Source organism: Acinonyx jubatus, chromosome A2 (genome assembly GCF_027475565.1).
Source record: "Acinonyx jubatus isolate Ajub_Pintada_27869175 chromosome A2, VMU_Ajub_asm_v1.0, whole genome shotgun sequence".
NCBI classification, from domain to species: domain Eukaryota; kingdom Metazoa; phylum Chordata; class Mammalia; order Carnivora; family Felidae; genus Acinonyx; species Acinonyx jubatus.
Genome location: NC_069383.1, coordinates 111243968 through 111261253, shown reverse-complemented (window position 1 = coordinate 111261253; position 17286 = coordinate 111243968). Strand labels below are relative to the sequence as shown.

The 17286-nt window shown below is 51.9% G+C and overlaps 1 protein-coding gene and 1 long non-coding RNA gene across 4 annotated transcripts in view; one reads left to right on the top strand and one right to left on the bottom strand.

Moving 5' to 3' along the window:
* The window catches only part of XPC (XPC complex subunit, DNA damage recognition and repair factor), a 28990-nt gene extending 12323 nt beyond the window's left edge, over positions 1-16667 (top strand). Inside the window, exons 6-17 of one of the 3 annotated variants that reach the window (XR_008296994.1) lie at positions 1053-1210; positions 1703-1823; positions 4871-4960; positions 6408-7298; positions 8757-8917; positions 11698-11779; positions 12713-12847; positions 12936-13105; positions 13626-13719; positions 13957-14036; positions 14166-14574; positions 15690-15749. Coding sequence is in view for 1 of the 3 variants with exons in the window: in XM_015076344.3 (XP_014931830.1) it covers positions 1053-1210; positions 1703-1823; positions 4871-4960; positions 6408-7298; positions 8757-8917; positions 11698-11779; positions 12713-12847; positions 12936-13105; positions 13626-13719; positions 14485-14574; positions 15690-15905 (2208 nt within the window). In the remaining 2 variants the exon portion in view is untranslated. Of the gene's footprint in view, positions 1-1052; positions 1211-1702; positions 1824-4870; positions 4961-6407; positions 7299-8756; positions 8918-11697; positions 11780-12712; positions 12848-12935; positions 13106-13625; positions 13720-13956; positions 14575-15689 lie in introns of all 3 variants that reach the window. The other 2 variants (XR_008296995.1, XM_015076344.3) reach the window with 2 other exon arrangements.
* Positions 826-3446, bottom strand: LOC128314859 (uncharacterized). Its single transcript, XR_008296996.1, has 2 exons — positions 2591-3446; positions 826-2259 (listed from the first exon to the last, which is right to left on the bottom strand). It is a non-coding gene; the product is annotated as an uncharacterized LOC128314859 (long non-coding RNA).
* Positions 16668-17286: the final 619 nt, after the last annotated feature.

Sequence of the window (17286 nt, the reverse complement as noted above, 5' to 3'; positions counted from 1 at the left end):
AGGAAAGGGATCGGCGTGGGTTGAGCGGTGGAGGAAGGCTTTATTGAAGAGAAAGGGCAGAGGACAGAGGCTGGGGGGCCTGCCCAGGCCGAGCGGAGAGCACATGGCGGGACGACCAGTGTGTCTGCATCTTGGGGGGTGCGTGCATCGGAGGCCCGTGGAGAGCGAGGGAAGGGCACTTTGATGTCCCTCGGGTCGGCAGCGGCAGCGGCAGCCAGAGGAGGTAGAGACGGCAGAGGTGGAAGAGACCCGTGTGTCTGCAGCAGCCGCAGAAATATGGAGGTGAGGTGAATGCAGAGCAAGGACAGTGAAGAGATGAAACCCCCCCCACCCCGCCCCAAAGCCTTGAGAGTATATGAGATAGCTGTGCTGCTTGTACCTTTTGGTAGAGGTGAAAGCAGGGGGGGAAGAGTTAATACAGCTCCCAGATCGTAAGCTTCAGTGAGGGGAGAAGGGTGAGCCACTGACTCAAACGGGGTGGTCATAAGTGGGTTTGAAGACGGTTTTGCAGGGAAAATGATGTAAAGCTGTGGGGCGATGGGGAGCATTCCTGTGATCATCTCATTAGGTTGGGGAGCAGTTGGAACTCAGGTGAAGGGCACACGTGGGGTCTGCAGTGGGAGGGGCTGGGTTCTTCCAGGGCTGGGGGGCTAGCAGCGTGGTGAACCCGTGCCGACCCCCAGCTTGGCCAGTTGCTGGCGCTTGTGCGGCCTTGACCTTCTCTCCCCCAACTCACTTTTCCTCCCAATCTTTTTGGAGCAAACCCCAGACGTTGTAGAACGTCATCCGTAAATCCTACAGCATATATCTAAAAGACAATGCCTCTAAAAGAAAAAAAAAAAGTTTTTATTTTGCAATTTTGAGATTTGATTATTTCTGTGAGGGAATAAGTTGGGAGGGGACAGGGTGACAAAGTCTTGGGAAATGGCTGACCTGGAATTTTTCTTTCTCGTTTGTAGAAATAACAAAGAACTCCTGCCCACAAAATGTCACTCAGTCTGGCAGCAGAAACCCCTCCGGTTTTCAGCCTACCATCTTCCCCTTTTTCCCAGGTTCACCTGTTGTGCCTGCTGGCAAATGGTTTCTATCGCAGTAACATCTGCAGCCAGCCAGATCTGCTTGCCATCGGCCTGTCCATCATCCCAGCTCGCTTTACCAAAGTGCCACCTCAGAACGTGGATGCCTGCTACCTGTCGAACCTGGTGAAATGGTACGGCCCTCCAGCCCGTCCTGCAGAGCCCCCGTGTAGGACTTATGTCTCTCAGAGTCTGGGGGCAGGTCAGTTCCACACACCTTCCCCGAAAGGATCCTATATGCCAGGCCTTGGGCACAGTACTGAAGACAGAGAAGCGTCAGGCATGATCTCTGCCCTCGAAGAGCTCCCAGGCTGGCCGGGAAGACCGGTGCTCTCAGTCATCAGGGTAGCTTGCTGGTAGGAGTGCTCAGGAGGGGATGTGCTGGGGCCTGTGGGTGCACGGAGCAGCTGGGGGTCTGGGAAGGCAACCAGGGATGTGAAGTGTGACGGGGTCCTCAGTGGTAAGCAGGGGTCAAGCCGCTCAGACTGGGAAAAGCAGGGCATAGGCAGCCGAGGCTCATGTTCCCTTCTGAGACCGTCCCTTCTGATTTTCTTGGCTATAAAAGAATAGCGAGCATTCCTCTTTGCCATGACCTGTGACACAGGGAACGCCTGGTTTCTCTCCAGGTTCATTGGAACATTTACAGTTAATGCAGACCTTTCAACCAACGAGCAAGATGGCCTACAGACCACATTGGAAAGGAGATTTGCTATTTACTCTGCGCGGGATGATGAAGAGTTGGTCCACGTAAGTGGTCTTCCTGGCAGCACCGTTCTTTAGGACTGTTAGCAAAAGACCATGGCAGTCACGTGCCAGATACCGTTCCAGTGTTTTCCATGTTCTTACTCAGTCCTTGTAAGATAAAAAAATAGGTTCTGAAGCTCAGAGAGGCCAAAAAACTTTCTCAGTGTCATTCCGTTGGGAAGCCCTGGAGTCCGGATCGAGACCAGTGACTATTGCTTGCCGTCCTGGAGTACAGAGCACTTCAGTTTTGGTCAGGCGCCCTCGACTTGTTTCCATTAAATGTCCAGAAATTACGTCCAGACATCCCAGGGAAATGGTTTTTCAAACATTGGCTGCCGAAATCCTTCAGGAACTGTTTTCCTCCCTTCCAGTTTGAGCAGCGACACTGGCCGGCTGCTGTGCGGCGAGGAGAGTTCTGTCCACCAAGATGTTGTTGTGTCTGAAAAACAGAGGTAGAAATGCAGTTTTACCCCTGAAAGGTTCCTGTTAATCACGTATGCTTGTATCTGAGCTCCAGCTTTTCTCTTTGTTCAGGGCAAGAGACCAGACTTCTTGGATCTTAAGAGCCCAAATGACAGGCATCTTTACCCGTCTTCTGATCTGGCTTGAAAAAGTCTCATATCTGACACGGCCAGGAATCATGCCAAAATGCCACCTCCCAGGGACAAGCATTAATATTTGAGTTCTGTCCTCCCTGTCTTTGTTCCTGTGTGTATTTGCAAAGTATTTTCCCACCCCAAAATGATACCGTGTACCCATTAAATAGTTACCCGGCATTCTGCTTCCTCCTCCCTCTCCCTCAAGCACCTGGCAGCCACCGGTCTGCCTTCCGTCTCCACAGATTTACGTGTTCTGGATGTTTCATGTGGAAGCAATACAACCTGTGACCTTCTGTGACTGCATAGACCACATATTGTTTATTCATCAGTTGGTGGGCATTTCGGTTGTTTCCATCTCTTGGCTGTTGTCAGGAGCACTACCGTAAACGTGTGCGTATGTGTACTTACTCGAGCTCTTGTTTTCACTTCTTCTGAGGAGTGGAGTTGCTGGGTCATTCCGCGTTTAACTTTTTGAGGAATCGTCAGACTTTTCCACAGCGGCTGCACCGTTGCACATTCCCACCAGCAGGGTGCAAGGACTCCACTTTCTCCACATCTTCGCCAACGCTTGTTGTTTTCCTTTAAAAAAAATTTTTTTTTATTGTAGTCATCCGAAGGGGTGTGAAGTGGTATCTCGTTGTGGTTTTGACTTACGTTTCCCTGGTGACTCATGATGGTTAGCGTCTCCATGTGGTTATTGGCCATTTGTATACCTCCTTCAGAGAAATACCCAAGTAAATCCAATGCCCGTTTTTTAGTTGGGTTCTCTGTCTTTTTTTTGTTCAATCGTGAGAGTTCTGTATGTACTCTAGACACTAGGCACCTGTCACATATGCAGATATTCTCTCCTATTCTGTAGGTTGTCTTTTCCCTTTCTTGATAAAGTCTGTTGATATGCAGAAGTTTTCATCTTGTGAAAGTTCAGTTTTCCTGTTTTTCCTTTGTTCCTTATACTTTTGGTGTCATATCTAAAAATCCATTGCCAAATCCAAGCTCACGTAGATTTCTTCCCCTATTTTCTGCTAGGAGTTTTATGCTTGTAGACCTCTTACATATAGGTCTTTCATCCATTTTGAGTTACTGTTTATATATGATGTGAGGTGAGCGTTCACCTTCATTCTTTTGCATGTGGAGACACAGTCGTCCCAGCACCCTTGGTTGAGGAGACCGCTCTCCCAGCTATCTGTTGTGTTATCTTCACTGTTGGCCGAAGAGACAAGATTTTCAGTGGGGATTGCATGGTCTTGGCACCCTCATCAAAAATCAATTGCCTGAGGATGTATGGGTTAATTCTAATTCCATTTATCCACCAGGACTCCTTGTCTCCTCTATTCTGACAGTTTCGCAGTCTTCTCTTGTCCTTGCTATCTTGATACTTTTGAAGAGTACTGCTTAGGAATTTTGTAGAGGGTCCCTCAATTTGGGTTTCTTTGATGTTTTCTCACCCCCTCTGCTTTTAACTTCAGAAGAAACGTGCAAAAGTAATTTTTTTTTTTTTTTGTCACAGCATGGCTTTTCACGGAAAACTCACCCTCTTATTTCTGGCTTTCTCAGCTGGCCGTTACAGTAATTCAGGAGAAACGGGTCCCTGAGGTCCGCGTGGGAAGATCTTGCTCAGATACTTTGTCACTGTCGCTGTTTTGGAGGTTTATTCCCCCAACCAGGCTCCCATACTTACAGGGTAACAGATTTTTAGAGTCGCAGCCTCCAGTTGAAAGACTCCTTGTGGGAAAAATGGAAAATGGAGTAGACTTTGGGGATCTGGTGATAATGATGTTTTCTGTTTTTTCTTCTTAGAGTGATGTCATTTAATTATTTTCTTTTAATCACATGCACGACATATGTTGAATACAGAACAATCAGAAGATAGATAAACTGGAAAAAAAAATCACCTGTAAACACCCATATCCCCAAAATGGGTCCTTTTCTAAACACGCTTATATGTTTATATTTCTATACTTTCTTTTTTTTTACAAAAATTAACATTACACATAAAAAGCAAACCATTTTTCTACGAAGATAAATCTCTCCAGCATTATTATTATTATTATTATTATTATTGTTATTATTATTATTATTTTACATTATTTTTCAGAGAGAGAGAGAGAGAGAGACAGAGCACAAGTGGGAGAAGGGTCAGAGAGAGAGGGAGACACAGAATCCAAAGCAAGCTCCAGGCTCCTAGTTGTCAGCACAGAGCCCGACACAGGGCTTGAACTCACAAACCATGAGATCATGACCTGAGCCGAAGTCGGACACCTAACCGACCGAGCCACCCAGGTGCCCCTCTCCAGGATTATTTTTAATAGTGTGGAGGTTTCCAGACTCTCTTGCTTGGTTGTTTCTGACTTTTCCCTGTTATAAAAATCTACCTACAAGAAACGACATGGAATTAGTTAAATCCTCATTTTTTTTTTCTTAGAATAAATGTGTCATTGTTTTTCATTGTAGATATTTTTACTGATTCTCCGGGCCCTGCAGCTCCCCACCCGACTGGTATTGTCTCTGCAGCCGGTTCCTCTGAAGTTACCTACAGCAAAGGTGGGGTTCTCCCAGAGGGTAGTTGTGTCAATAAGGAGGGAGAAATTCTTGCACTTCACAAAAAAATTGATCATTGGACTTTTTTCAAGGGTTGTTATTCACAGGGCATGGGCCTTTTGGAGCCTGCCTTGCATGTCCCCTGTGTTGGGGACACTGGACACCAGTGGGCCTCCGGCAGCCTGAGCTTGATGGAGCTTGGGGTGTAGAGAGGGGCCTGAGAGAGATCTTGGCTCCTTGGTGGGTTAGTTTCTGCCGTGAGGTGCAGTAGAAAGGCCCCATCCTCCTCCCCCTCCCCCTCCTCCTCGTCAGTGTGGAGTGATAGTGGGTGAAGGACTCTGCATTCTGCCATCATCTAAGGAGGAGGCTCGGCGCTGTACTCACTGCACTGTTAGCACGGTCTGAAACATAGTGTCAGAGGTGGATTTTTTTTGTTTTTAAGTTTACTTATCTATTTATTTATTTATTTTGAGAGAGGGAGAATGAGTGGGAGAGGGGCAGAGAAGGAGGGGGACAGAGGATCCGTAGTGGGCTCTGTGCTGACAGCACAGATGCAGGGTTCGAACTCGCAAACCATGAGATCGTGACCTGAGCCAAAGTCGGCCGCTCAACCGACTGAGCCGCCCAGGCGGCCCTGAAATTCTGTATTTTTTTTTTTTAATTTTTTTTTTCAACGTTTATTTATTTTTGGGACAGAGAGAGACAGAGCATGAATGGGGGAGGGGCAGAGAGAGAGGGAGACACAGAATCGGAAACAGGCTCCAGGCTCTGAGCCATCAGCCCAGAGCCTGACGCGGGGCTCGAACTCACGGACCGTGAGATCGTGACCTGGCTGAAGTCGGACGCTTAACCGACTGCGCCACCCGGGTGCCCCTGAAATTCTGTATTCTTAATGCAACAACTTTATTAAGTCTGTCAGTATTTTGTTTGCAAGATACGTTATGTGCCAAAAAAAAAAAAAAGGTACATTGTGTGCAAGGTGGGTATTATTGCCAAGGACACTGAGATTCAGAGGTTCATACGTACCTAATGATATGTTTATGGGTACATACAGAGACGTTTATAGGTGTTTACGTATAATAAGCCTATATGTAAAAAATATTTGAAAGCAAGTGAATAAACGTCTGCATACTTTACTGGCACCATAGAAGAAAGGAGAAACAGAGCTGGGATTGGAGCCCAGGTTTGTCTGTTTCCAGTGTTCTTTTCCCCAGGCCACACTCCAGAGTGGAAAGAGTCACACTGTGGCCTGTCTAAGGTGCCTTGGATTTCAGTGAATGCTGTCTTACAGTCCTAAAGTCGAGCCAGCCTGTCACTGTCTGAGCTGGAGACATCCTGTGTACATGGGTTCTGTAGCCGGTGACTTGGGCCTGGTAGATTATAGGATCTCCTATCATTAGCAAAAAAAAAAAAAAAAAAAGGAAAAAACAAAAATTCCTCTTCGTTTAAGGGAAAGAAAGCTTCCAAGGAGAGATCTACAGAGGGTCCCGGAGGCTCCTTGGAAACTTCCAGCCCAGTTCCGGAAAACCAAGCTAAACCCAAGAGCGGCAAGGGGACCGGACAAGAGAGCACTCCTGCGGGCACTGGCAGTCCGAGCGCCAGAGGGAAGAGGAGCAAGGCAGCCGTGGTTGGGAAGAAACGGCGTGGGCCCTCCTCCAGTGAGGAAGAGGAGCGCAAGGCGGGGGGGCAGGAGGAGGGCCCCCGGAGACGTCGGCAGGGCCGGGAGCGGCAGGTGGCCTCCAGGGTGTCATACAAAGAGGAGAGTGGGAGTGAGAGGGGCAGCAGTGGCTCTGACTTCGAGCCGTCCAGTGGGGAAGCCCGTCATTCATCCGATGAGGATTCTGAGCCTGGCCTTCCCAGGCAGAGTAGGGCCCCGGGCCCCCAGAGGACAAAGGCAGGGTCTAAGAGTGACTCCAGGACCCACCGTGGAAGGCACCCTAGGCGCTCTGGCTTTCCGGCAGCGTCCACGAGCTCTTCGAGCAGTAAGAGCAAGCAAGGCAAGAAAATCTCCAGTGATGGTGAGGGGGCACAGAGAGGGGCAGCGGCCGGCAGAGACCAGTGGCTGGAGGTGTTCTGTGAGCAGGAGGAAAAGTGGGTGTGTGTGGACTGTGTGCACGGTGTGGTGGGCCAGGCCGTGGCCTGTTACAAGTACGCCACCAAGCCCATGACCTACGTGGTGGGCATCGACGGTGACGGCTGGGTCCGGGATGTCACCCAGAGGTACGACCCAGCCTGGATGACCACAACCCGCAAGTGCCGAGTTGATGCCAAGTGGTGGGCTGAAACCTTGAGACCGTATCAGAGCCCGTTGGTGGAGAGGGAGAGGAAGGAGGACTCAGAGGTAAGGCTGGCGGGGAGAGAGGAGGAGGGGACTCAGAGGGAAGGCGGGCAGAGAGGGAGGAGGAGGAGGACTGAGGGAAGACTGGCAGGGAGGGAGGAGGAGGGGACTCAGAGGGAAGGCCTCAGCTGCCACAGGTTCGAGGCCCATCTTGGTGTACCTTATATGTGCCCAGCCCCATGTGGGGTTATCTTTGAGTGTGAGCTCCTATAATTATCACAACAGTACTATAGAGCTGGGATGATTATTGCCTTAATTTTACCATTTAAAAATGTAGGACCTGAGAGATAAACTGCCTTCGTATTTGAACCCGTGTCTATCTGGGTTTGAAGGCATATACTGTGTGTGTTTAGTTATTGCCTAGTTGTAAATTTGGAGCTTGAAAATAATTTATGCAAGTCCTATAAATTGCACTCCGTGAAGAAAAACTCATGAATGTGATGGTCCTCTGTGTCCCCGCCTGTGCACCCCCATGCACACTCAAAGGAGCACACACACACAAATGTCCCTCCTCGGATCTAGAACACTCCTCTCCTGGGAAGGGAGGGACTCCGGAAGGCACTCTGGGAAGCAGACTGCTAAGACATAGTAACACTGTGTGTGTCCTAGGACTCCCCATTGACCCGAGCCCCTTACGCATGAGTTATGTTGGGTAGAGCTCAGCCTTTGCCCAGATTTGCCAACGAATTAGTCCCACCTTGTCAGGACTGGTGAAGCGTGGGTTTATGTGCCACTCCCCGTAGCCGTGCAGTTCACTCTGCTGAGAGTTCAGTCCGGCGGCGTTCGGGCTCATTTTACTCAGAAGTGATGGGGAGGTGGGAATTGTGCAGGTGGCGTCCTGACTAAAGTGTTTGCGGTGGAGGCTGACCGCGCTCCTACTCCCGACCACTCCGCCTTGCCAGTCCTTGCCAGTCTACAAGGGCCATTTAGAAAGATGCCAGGGAAGGCGCAGGGCCTTTGGGGAATAGGATGTGAACTACAGCAGGGGAATCGCCCACTGAGAAATCCAGAGCCTTGAAAAAGGGCTAGGAGAACAAGTACTAGTTATAGCGGACTAAGCCGAGTCACACAGCGTGAATGGCCCCTTTGAGTGTCCCGGGAGAGCAGGGTCAAGTACACGCGCACTGCAGGCTAGTGGTGTCACTTCCGCGTGAGGCCACCTGAAGAAAGCCCGTGTGTCTTCCCCGAGGAACAGAGTAGGCGTTGCTCTGCGAGGGCTGCCAGGGGTCTGAGCGCTGAGAGTGAATAGGTTAGGTGACCCTTCTGAGCTGCCACGAGCCACAGAATTACATGCTTCTGCAGCTTTTGATTTATCTAAAATCTATCTGGGGACGTTACTGTTACTGGTGCTTGTTAAACCTCTGCTCCACTGTTTCCGAACAAGGGGGTCTAAGGATCGCCCACCTCAGACCTCCCCTCCTCTTCCAGACATGCTCAGTGTTGTCTCTCTGGCCTTTGCAGTTTCAGGCAAAGCACCTGGGCCAGCCTTTGCCAACGGTCATTGGCACGTATAAGAACCACCCTCTGTACGCCCTGAAGAGGCATCTCCTGAAATACGAGGCCATCTACCCCGAGACAGCCGCCATTCTGGGGTATTGTCGAGGAGAGGCTGTCTACTCCAGGTGCGTGAGGCGGCCCGGTGGCTTTGTCTTCCCAATGGCCCCGGACTAGCGGCCTTCCGGGGCAGGGGGCTGCTAATGTCGGCCCTTTAGTCAGAAGGGTTGAGCTTTCTGGTGTGTGTGCATGCCGTCCCACGTGGGACATGGGTAGAGGGATTGTAGCTTAAAGATGAGAACAACAAGGATTAAAAGACCAGCAGGTGAAGAAAGGTTATGGGAAAAAAATAAAAAGTACAACAAGGTCTGTATAAGAATAAAAAAACATACCCATAAAATAGAAGGAAGAAAAGATTTGATCATGACAAAGTGAGTGGATATTTTAATGGGAACAAAGCTTCTCTCCGGGAAGATGAAAACGTTCTGGAGATGGATGGTGGGGACGGTTACTCGACAGTGTGAATGCAGTTGATGCCACTGAACTGCACACTTAATCGCGGTGAAGATGATACATTTTATGTATATTTTCTCCACACCCAAAAAAAAAAAAAAACATTGCCAGAGAATGGGGGAAGGGAATAAGAGAAAATGAATGTAAAATATACACAAAATGAAAACAAATCACTTTAATGTCAATTTAATGTGTGGAACAGAGAAATGTAGAAGCAGCACTTTTAAGAAATAGCAGACGAGAGAAATAATAACTAACAGAAGTGATTTTTTTAAAACATGGTAATGCAAGACCAAAGGTAGAGTAGAGGAAAGAGAAAACCAGGAAACCGGGAAATCACACGGGTGGGTGGAGTGAGTCCTGTGCGCAGGAGTCAGCCCTGCAGGGAGACGGCCACAGCCCCTGTTCAGGGTCTGTGGTGGGACTTCGTCTTCCAGCCTGCTCAGGGCCCCAGCTACGACGACGAGAGGCCCCCGGGGCCCGGCCGCCCTAACCGAGGCGGTAAGGCACAGGCTTCCTGACGGCGGTTGCGGGAGAGGAGGTCTGGTAGGAAGAAAGTACCAGCATGATCCGCAGGAACCACCATGTCCGCCATAGGAAGAAAGCATTAGAGGTGGACGGTTTTTCTGGTAGTAAAAGACACCAAGCAAAGTGTGCCATTTAACCCTTTGAGAGCATGCAGTCCGGTGCTGTTAAGTACATTGACATATAATGCACACGTAATGTATGTAATGTACATATATGTACGTATAATGTACATTGAAATGTACAACCATCCCCCCCCCACCGCATCTCCAAAACTTTTTCATCTTCCCAAACTGAGACTCTGTCCCCGTTGAACACTAACTCCCTGCCCCCCTTCCCACAGCCGCTGGCACCCACCCGCCTACTTTCTGTCTCTGTGCATTTGCCTCCTTTCAGGACCTCGCATGAGTGGGACCATGCAGTATTTGTCCTTGTGTGCCTGACGTCCGGGGGGTGGACACTTGTTGCTTTCCTTCCTGGCTTTTGTGAACCGTGCCGCTGTGGACAGGGGTTGTGCAGCTGTCTCTTTGAGACGCTGCTTCCGGCTCTTTGGGGTGGGACTTGGGTGTTTCACTTAGTGAAGAACCGACACGCTGTTTTCCACAAAGCCTGCATTGTTTTACAGTCTCCCCAGCAGAGGACAAGATCCCAATATTTCCACACTCTTGCCGACACTTGTGTTCTGGTTTTTGTAGTCACAGCTGCCCTCATGGGTGTGAAATAGGAGCCGAGATTTATTCTGACAGGGCTGTGTCCACTTCCCCGCTGTGCTCCTTAGGAATGTCCAGATAGTGCCCGCCTGCCCCGCCTAAGACTGTGACCACGACATAATTACTCCTTTGGGCAATCGGAGATGGGCTGCCTTCGGCAGGAGTGTGGGTAGCGCTCCCAGCTCAGACAGGGATGCTGTGAACAGAGGAGCGCTGCCCCCGCGCTGTGGGCCTGGAACGTGTCTGGTCCTCCAGCAACCTGGCAAAGCAGAGAGGACAGAGCTCATTACCCCTGATCGACAGAGGAGGACGCTGAGGATCAGGAAGGGAAAGTGGCTTGTCCGGGGTCACTCCGTTAGGCAGTGGCACAGAGGAGGCAGTGCGCCCCTTGTGCCCCGTCCTGTGCTGAAGTTCAGCCTCGGTGTTCGGTGAAGGGCCTGATTTCTGCACTGGAAGGGCACTCAGTGCCCTTGCTCACTGGAGCCGCGCTCTGGGCAGAGCTCAGGGCTGCCAGCTGAGGAAGAGACAGCCGTGCCCTGTCACAGAAGGCGCAGTGAGGACGGCAGTTGAAACTTGTTGGAAAGTCGCCTTGCAAGTCTCGGCTATAGCTCTTAGCTCTGGAAGGAGAGTGAAACCAGAGGCTCTCTCTAATCAGGCTGCTGGGAATTAATGACTCTCTCATGTGCATGGATCTTACTTCCGTAGTAATTCATTAGCTTAGTATAGTTTCCGTGTAGTCTTCCTTGGGGTTCACTGCCCCTTCTTTGGACACTCGTCCCTGCCCCCATCTCTGTGTTTAGCAGCAGACCAGGCCTTCGGCAACCACGCACTCGTTCAGGTATCTTGTCCTTTACAAGTTGCAAAGGGACTCTCACTGTGGGAGAAGGGGGGAGGCCTTGGCATGAAGCCTAACACAGACAGATAACTCCATCAGGTCAGGACTTGTAAGTGGATGCATTCCCCCAGAAGATAGGAAGTCCAGGTTAGCTGTTTGCCTAACGCAGGTCCCCCAGTTCCCTCAGGAGCAGGGCCTTAGGAGAGAACTGAGGGCTGAGAGCATCCTTCTGAGAGGCTGTGTGAGGCCTTGCCTCTGCACACAGCGTTTCTTCGGTGCGTGTGAACTGAGTTTGTCCTGTGTCTCCCCCTGTTGGTTCCTGCAGGGATTGCGTGCATACCCTGCACTCCCGGGACACGTGGCTGAAACAAGCGAGAGTGGTGAGGCTGGGAGAAGTGCCCTACAAGGTAACCACTGGGGGGCGCGCGGAGGGCAGAGGCGTGGGCACTAAGGGCTGCTGAGTGCGCGCCCAGGAGAGGGACCCAAGTCTGACTTTTCTGGCTTGAGAAAGATTGGAGGAAGGGAAAAGCATTCAAATATGGCTTACTTGAATGAGGAATTTGCCAGGTATGGATCATTCAGAGCATGCAAGAAGTTTCATGTTTTTGAAGGGTTGGAAAACGGAGGCTGCAGGTGACCCTTTACAGAAAACCCTTCCCTGGAGCAGCTCATGTGCCCAGGCGCCAGTCCTTAGCCCCTTACGCTGCGCCCATACCACTCCTCCTTGTAGAAGTTATGCAGCCTTGTAGCCAGTCCTCCCGAGTGAAAAATTTGGCCACTAGACCTCCTTGGGGAGTGTGCCGGGGGTCCCAAACTCCGCGCCTTGCATGGTGTGTGACATAGGCAATTTCCGGGTGTGAATCCTGGCACTGTCACTCACCTGGCCGTGGGGCCTTAGTGACTTCATTTCTGAGTCCAGTTACCCCGTGAGTGGTGAAAGCGCAGAGCATGGCATGGCCGGGAAAGGCCAGGTCTGGCCCTCAGGAGCTGCCGCTGCAGGTGGACGCTCTATACCTCCTGGGCTGCTGCTCCTCTGTCAAACGCAGTGACAGAGCCTACCTGCTGGCTTTGTTGGCAGAGCTGAATAAGCTAACACAGAAGCACTGGGCCGAGTGCCCGGGACGGGGAGCGCTCTGCAGGCGTTGGCTAGTGGTAGCGGCCTGAGGGGTCCTGCTGGTACTAGGACCTGTAAAGGGGGTAAAAAAACACACCCGTCTCAGGTTTGTTGGGGCGGTTAAATGAGGCTGCGGCTGTAAAGCACTCAGCACAGTGGCCCGTATACAGTCAGTGCTTAGGAAGTGGGTGTCTGTGTTGTAAACTGGCTGTTCCCTCTGGCGTAGATGGTGAAGGGCTATTCCAACCGGGCCCGGAAAGCCCGCCTCGCTGAGCCCCAGCTGCAGGACCAAAATGACCTGGGTCTGTTTGGCAGGTGGCAGACGGAGGAGTACCAGCCCCCTGTGGCTGTGGACGGCAAGGTAAGGGCGGTGCTCAGTGGGGTCAGGACCCAGGCCACTCCATTCTGCAGCTGGCTCGACCTGGTGTCCCCCCCCCCCCCCCCTGCAGGTCCCCCGGAATGAATTTGGGAACGTGTACCTCTTCCTGCCCAGCATGATGCCTGTCGGCTGTGTCCAGCTGAACCTGCCCAACCTGCACCGCATAGCCCGCAAGCTGGACATTGACTGTGTCCAGGCCATCACTGGCTTCGACTTCCATAAAGGCTACTCCCATCCCATGTGCGTGCGGGGCCTTCCATGGAGGCCAGGAGGGGCGGGGCGTCCTGGAGAAGGGGCAAGAAGTCCATGTGAGGGTGGAGGCCATTTTCCAGGTTTTACTCTGGATTTGCAAAGTCAGCCTTAGCACTTTACCTTTTACTTTCACACTTCTACTCTGGCTTCCAACCAGAGGCAGCAAAACTACTGAAACCAGCATGCCGATGATGCTGGATGAAAACAGTTTCCTGGGGGTGGTGACAGCATGCTTCCTGCTTGGTGGCCTCTGTCCTCCCATGGGGTGGGGGTGGGAGCCCTCTTCCCAGGTGTCTCAGGCAGGCCTGGGGAAGAAGATGCGGTGTTAGGGTCCACAGGCCTTCCTTTGCACGGACGGTGCTGCGGCTGGGATTGTGGGCGGCTGATGCAGGGAATCCTTCAGGGCTCTGAGTGCCTAGGAGCCACCTGCTGGCCTCCACGAGGGGGGAGGAGGAGAGGCCAGAGCAGGCGGCAGGCTCGTAAGACGATCCGCGTTGCATCCCCACAGAACTGACGGCTACATTGTCTGTGAGGAATACAAAGACGTGCTCCTGGCTGCCTGGGAAAATGAGCAGGCACTCATCGAAAAGAAGGAGAAGGAGGTGAGCAGCCTGGCCAGGGTGGGCCTGGGTGGGGGGCCTGAGGTGCAAAAGCAGAATCGCAGGGGGACGCAAGCCCCCAGGTGGGGCAGGGGCCTCACTTGCACTGTGAATGAAAGGAGACTGTGTGCGCTTGAAAGCTCTTTCCAGCTCTTGCACTTTGTGGAAGGCACCCTAGGGAGCCAGCTCCGGTGAACAGGGTCCTGTCTGCACCTCACAATCCACCATCCTTGTCCACAGTCTGCCTGGATCCCAGCTCTGGGGACCCTGCACCTGCTGGCCACACCTGCCTCTGTTGAAAGGAATCGCCCGTGGTCTGGGTCTGCATGGCCTCCTCCTTGAGGATGTTAGGGTCTCTAACAGTTCACAAGAGGCTTCTGTTTTGCTGCCTTTTATGTGCCTCATTTTATAAATCACACTGATTTTTTTTTTAAATGTTTATTTTTAAGAGTGCACGTGCGTGTCGGGGAGGGTCAGAGGGGGAGACAGAGGATCCGAAGCTGGCTCTGCACTGGCAGCACAGAGCCCGATGTGGGGGTTGAACTCACGCACCATAAGATCATGACCTGAGCTGAAGTTGGATGCTTAACTGAGCCACCCAGGTGCCCCAGTCACATCGATTTTGAAACAGACTTGCACAACTGAGAAACTCACTTAAGCTCAAAATCTTATTTCAGATCTTCATATGTTCACAGGTTCCATCTTGACATTTTTCCTGAAAATGGCAGTACTTAACATTTTGTGCCCTCCGTTTTATTCTGCCTGCAGAAAAGGGAGAAGCGGGCCCTTGGGAACTGGAAGCTGTTGGTCAAAGGACTGCTCATCAGGGAGAGGCTGAAGATTCGCTACGGGGACAAGGTCAGTGTGGCTCCTTTGGAAAGAAGACAAGCCCAAGTGGGACTCTGAACCATGGGCCCAGATTCTGCCCAGAGGTGGCTTATGTTTTGACACCATGGTCCTGTGTCTCTGAGGCCCCGTGTCCTTATTTTGTTGGGAAAGGTGTCCCTAAAATGAGCCTCAGCCGTCTCTTTGAGACCCCAGTCCTACCCCGACACCACCTATTCTGTTTCTGCACGAGCCAGTGCCCACTCTGGGTCTGATCTCATGCTAAACCCATCCAGGGAGGGACAGGCACCCTGCATTTCTGTGTTTGACATGTCACCCTTAGCCTTGCAGTGTGCCCTGTGCCTGTGACCATCCTCCAGGCCCCGGGGTTGCTCATTTAATTCACATTCCCGAGCACCTGCCCCAGCTGGGCCGGCCTCTGGGCGCAGGTGCAAAGTTGACATGCAGCCCTCAAGGGCCTCCCCAGGGAGGCCCATCCCCACAGTTATGTGGTGTGTTCAGTCTGGGTCAGACACAGAAATGTGCTCTGGGAACAGCTGTAACCACACCTATTTTCTTCCCCGTCTCCAACCCCACATGCTGCCAATTTGCCTTCAAAAAATATTTTGTTGTCACGCTTCTCCCTCACATCCCTTCGGTGACCTTTCACCAGGCTTTATGTTGACCCCGTCCACCTGTGTGCTTTCGCCTTCTGCCTCCCAGCCCTCCCTGCCCAGCTCCCCGGCCCGGCGGTCAGGGGGTGCCACCTCGGAGCATTTGGCACTGAGAGTTGGTCCTTTGCAGTTGAAGACATTAATGCGCTTTTTCCCAAGTGAGGTAGAGTAGTAAGTGCAAAGCACCAGTCCGGGGATCTAGACTCGGCCGTACGCTCCTGGAGAGCAGTTTCCTGCATAAACATCTTTGCAATTCCCAGCACTGAGCCCAGAGCGAGTTCTCCAGTACTTGCATGGAGGAGTCCCCAGTCTGAGGAAGGCTCTTCCCCAGCCCCATGTGGTGCCTTTGTCATCCCAGAGCCACTGGCCCTGCGTAGGCTGCTGCTGGGGGCTCTACTGCCCCAGACGGGGCTCCCTGCCATCCGACCGCTGACCTGGGCCTGCCCTTCCCCTCCACTGTCCCTCCCTCTCCAGAGCGAGGCCGTCGCTGCTCAGGCACATGCGGGAGGTGGACTCTCTTCTGATGAAGAGGAGGGGACCAGCTCTCAAGCAGAAGCATCCAGGATCCTGGCTGCCTCCTGGCCCCAAAACCGAGAGGCTGAAGAGGAGCAGAAGCCACAGTGCCCCAAGAAGACCAAAAGGGAAAAGAAAGCGGCAGCCTCCCACCTGTTCCCATTTGAGAAGCTGTGATGGGGGTGGCCACCTGTCGTACCCTGTGCCCCACAGGCCCCACACCTGCCCTGGGAGCTGCCCGGGCCCCAGGGGTGGTGCTGTCTCCTCTGAGAAGGCACAGAAGCAGATGGGGGCAGGGGATAGACGGTCAAGCTCAGGTGGTCTGGTCTAGCCCCCGTCCTCGTCAGATTCACCCCGGGTAGGGCTTCCCACGCTTTCGGCTCCCCCGCCCTATGCTCTGAGCTCCGGAGCACTTCCCTGGAGACTCACCCACCTAGACGTTGCTCATCGCATCTTTGGAAACGCGAGTCAGTTCTTTTATAGAAACCACTGGGCAATTTAGGAAGACACCGGTCCTTTCTTCCAGGTGGATCCTTCATCTGTCAGACCCTCGTGCGTGCTTTTCCCTCTCTTGCAGACCTGGGGCCCTCTCTCTGCGGGCCACTCACTTTCCTTCAGGGTTACTACCACTGCCTAATGCCGCCCCTCCATGGTGTGGGAGAGAGCAGAAGCAAACGCCCTCATCTCAGATTATGGGATTGTCGGGATATGCTTTTCAAAGTAACAGTTCAGGGTGGCAGACGACTGGAACAAAGAGTTGAAATCAGGAAAGAAAAGGAAAACACTGAGAGTTAAATGTTAGTGAACGTGGATCAGTGTTAAACTAGATTTTATTCATTACGGGATAAATTTATAAAAGCTCTATGCATTGTAGATATTCAAGAGAAGTAACTTTTGTAACATTTTGAGGAAAAAATAAAGCATTTATCTAAAAAGACCGAGCTCTGCGTTTTCTTCCAGATTTCACGTCAGCTAAGAACACCTGCATGGCAGAGTGGTTTTTCCACATGTTGATACTCAAGGTCGGGTTTTGTTCTCAGGTTGACTGGGAACTAACTCGTCGTTACACAAACTGACCTTTTTCTTTCTACTCTTAAGCCAGGAGAGATGTTACTTAACCTTTGATGGGAGCAAACTTCCAGCCAGTTCTATCCAAGGGAAACAAACAAAACACTTGGGGTGTGACTCATGCGGCAAGAGCCTGGCTGGAGGGCTGGTGTTGAGAAACAAACTGGAGTTGCCGTGGAAACCACAGAGCCTCACAGTTCCCGCACGCTCTCCTAGAGGTAAGCGACTTGTTTTGTGGGAGTTGAATGGCAGTGGTCCCGCGGATGAGGAGAGTAGGTTTTGGGAAGTAACTCAGCTGCTTCACATCTTATAACAAAAAGGACACACACTGCCGGCCCCAGCGTGGACAGTCAGCAGCTGTCCATGGATCCAGAACAGAAGGCAGTGGGGCCCCCGGGGGGGCTCAGTCAGTTAAGCGTCCTACTCGTGATGTCAGCTCGAGTCATGATCTAACAGGAGGTCGAGCCCCACGTCAGGCTCTGCACGGAGC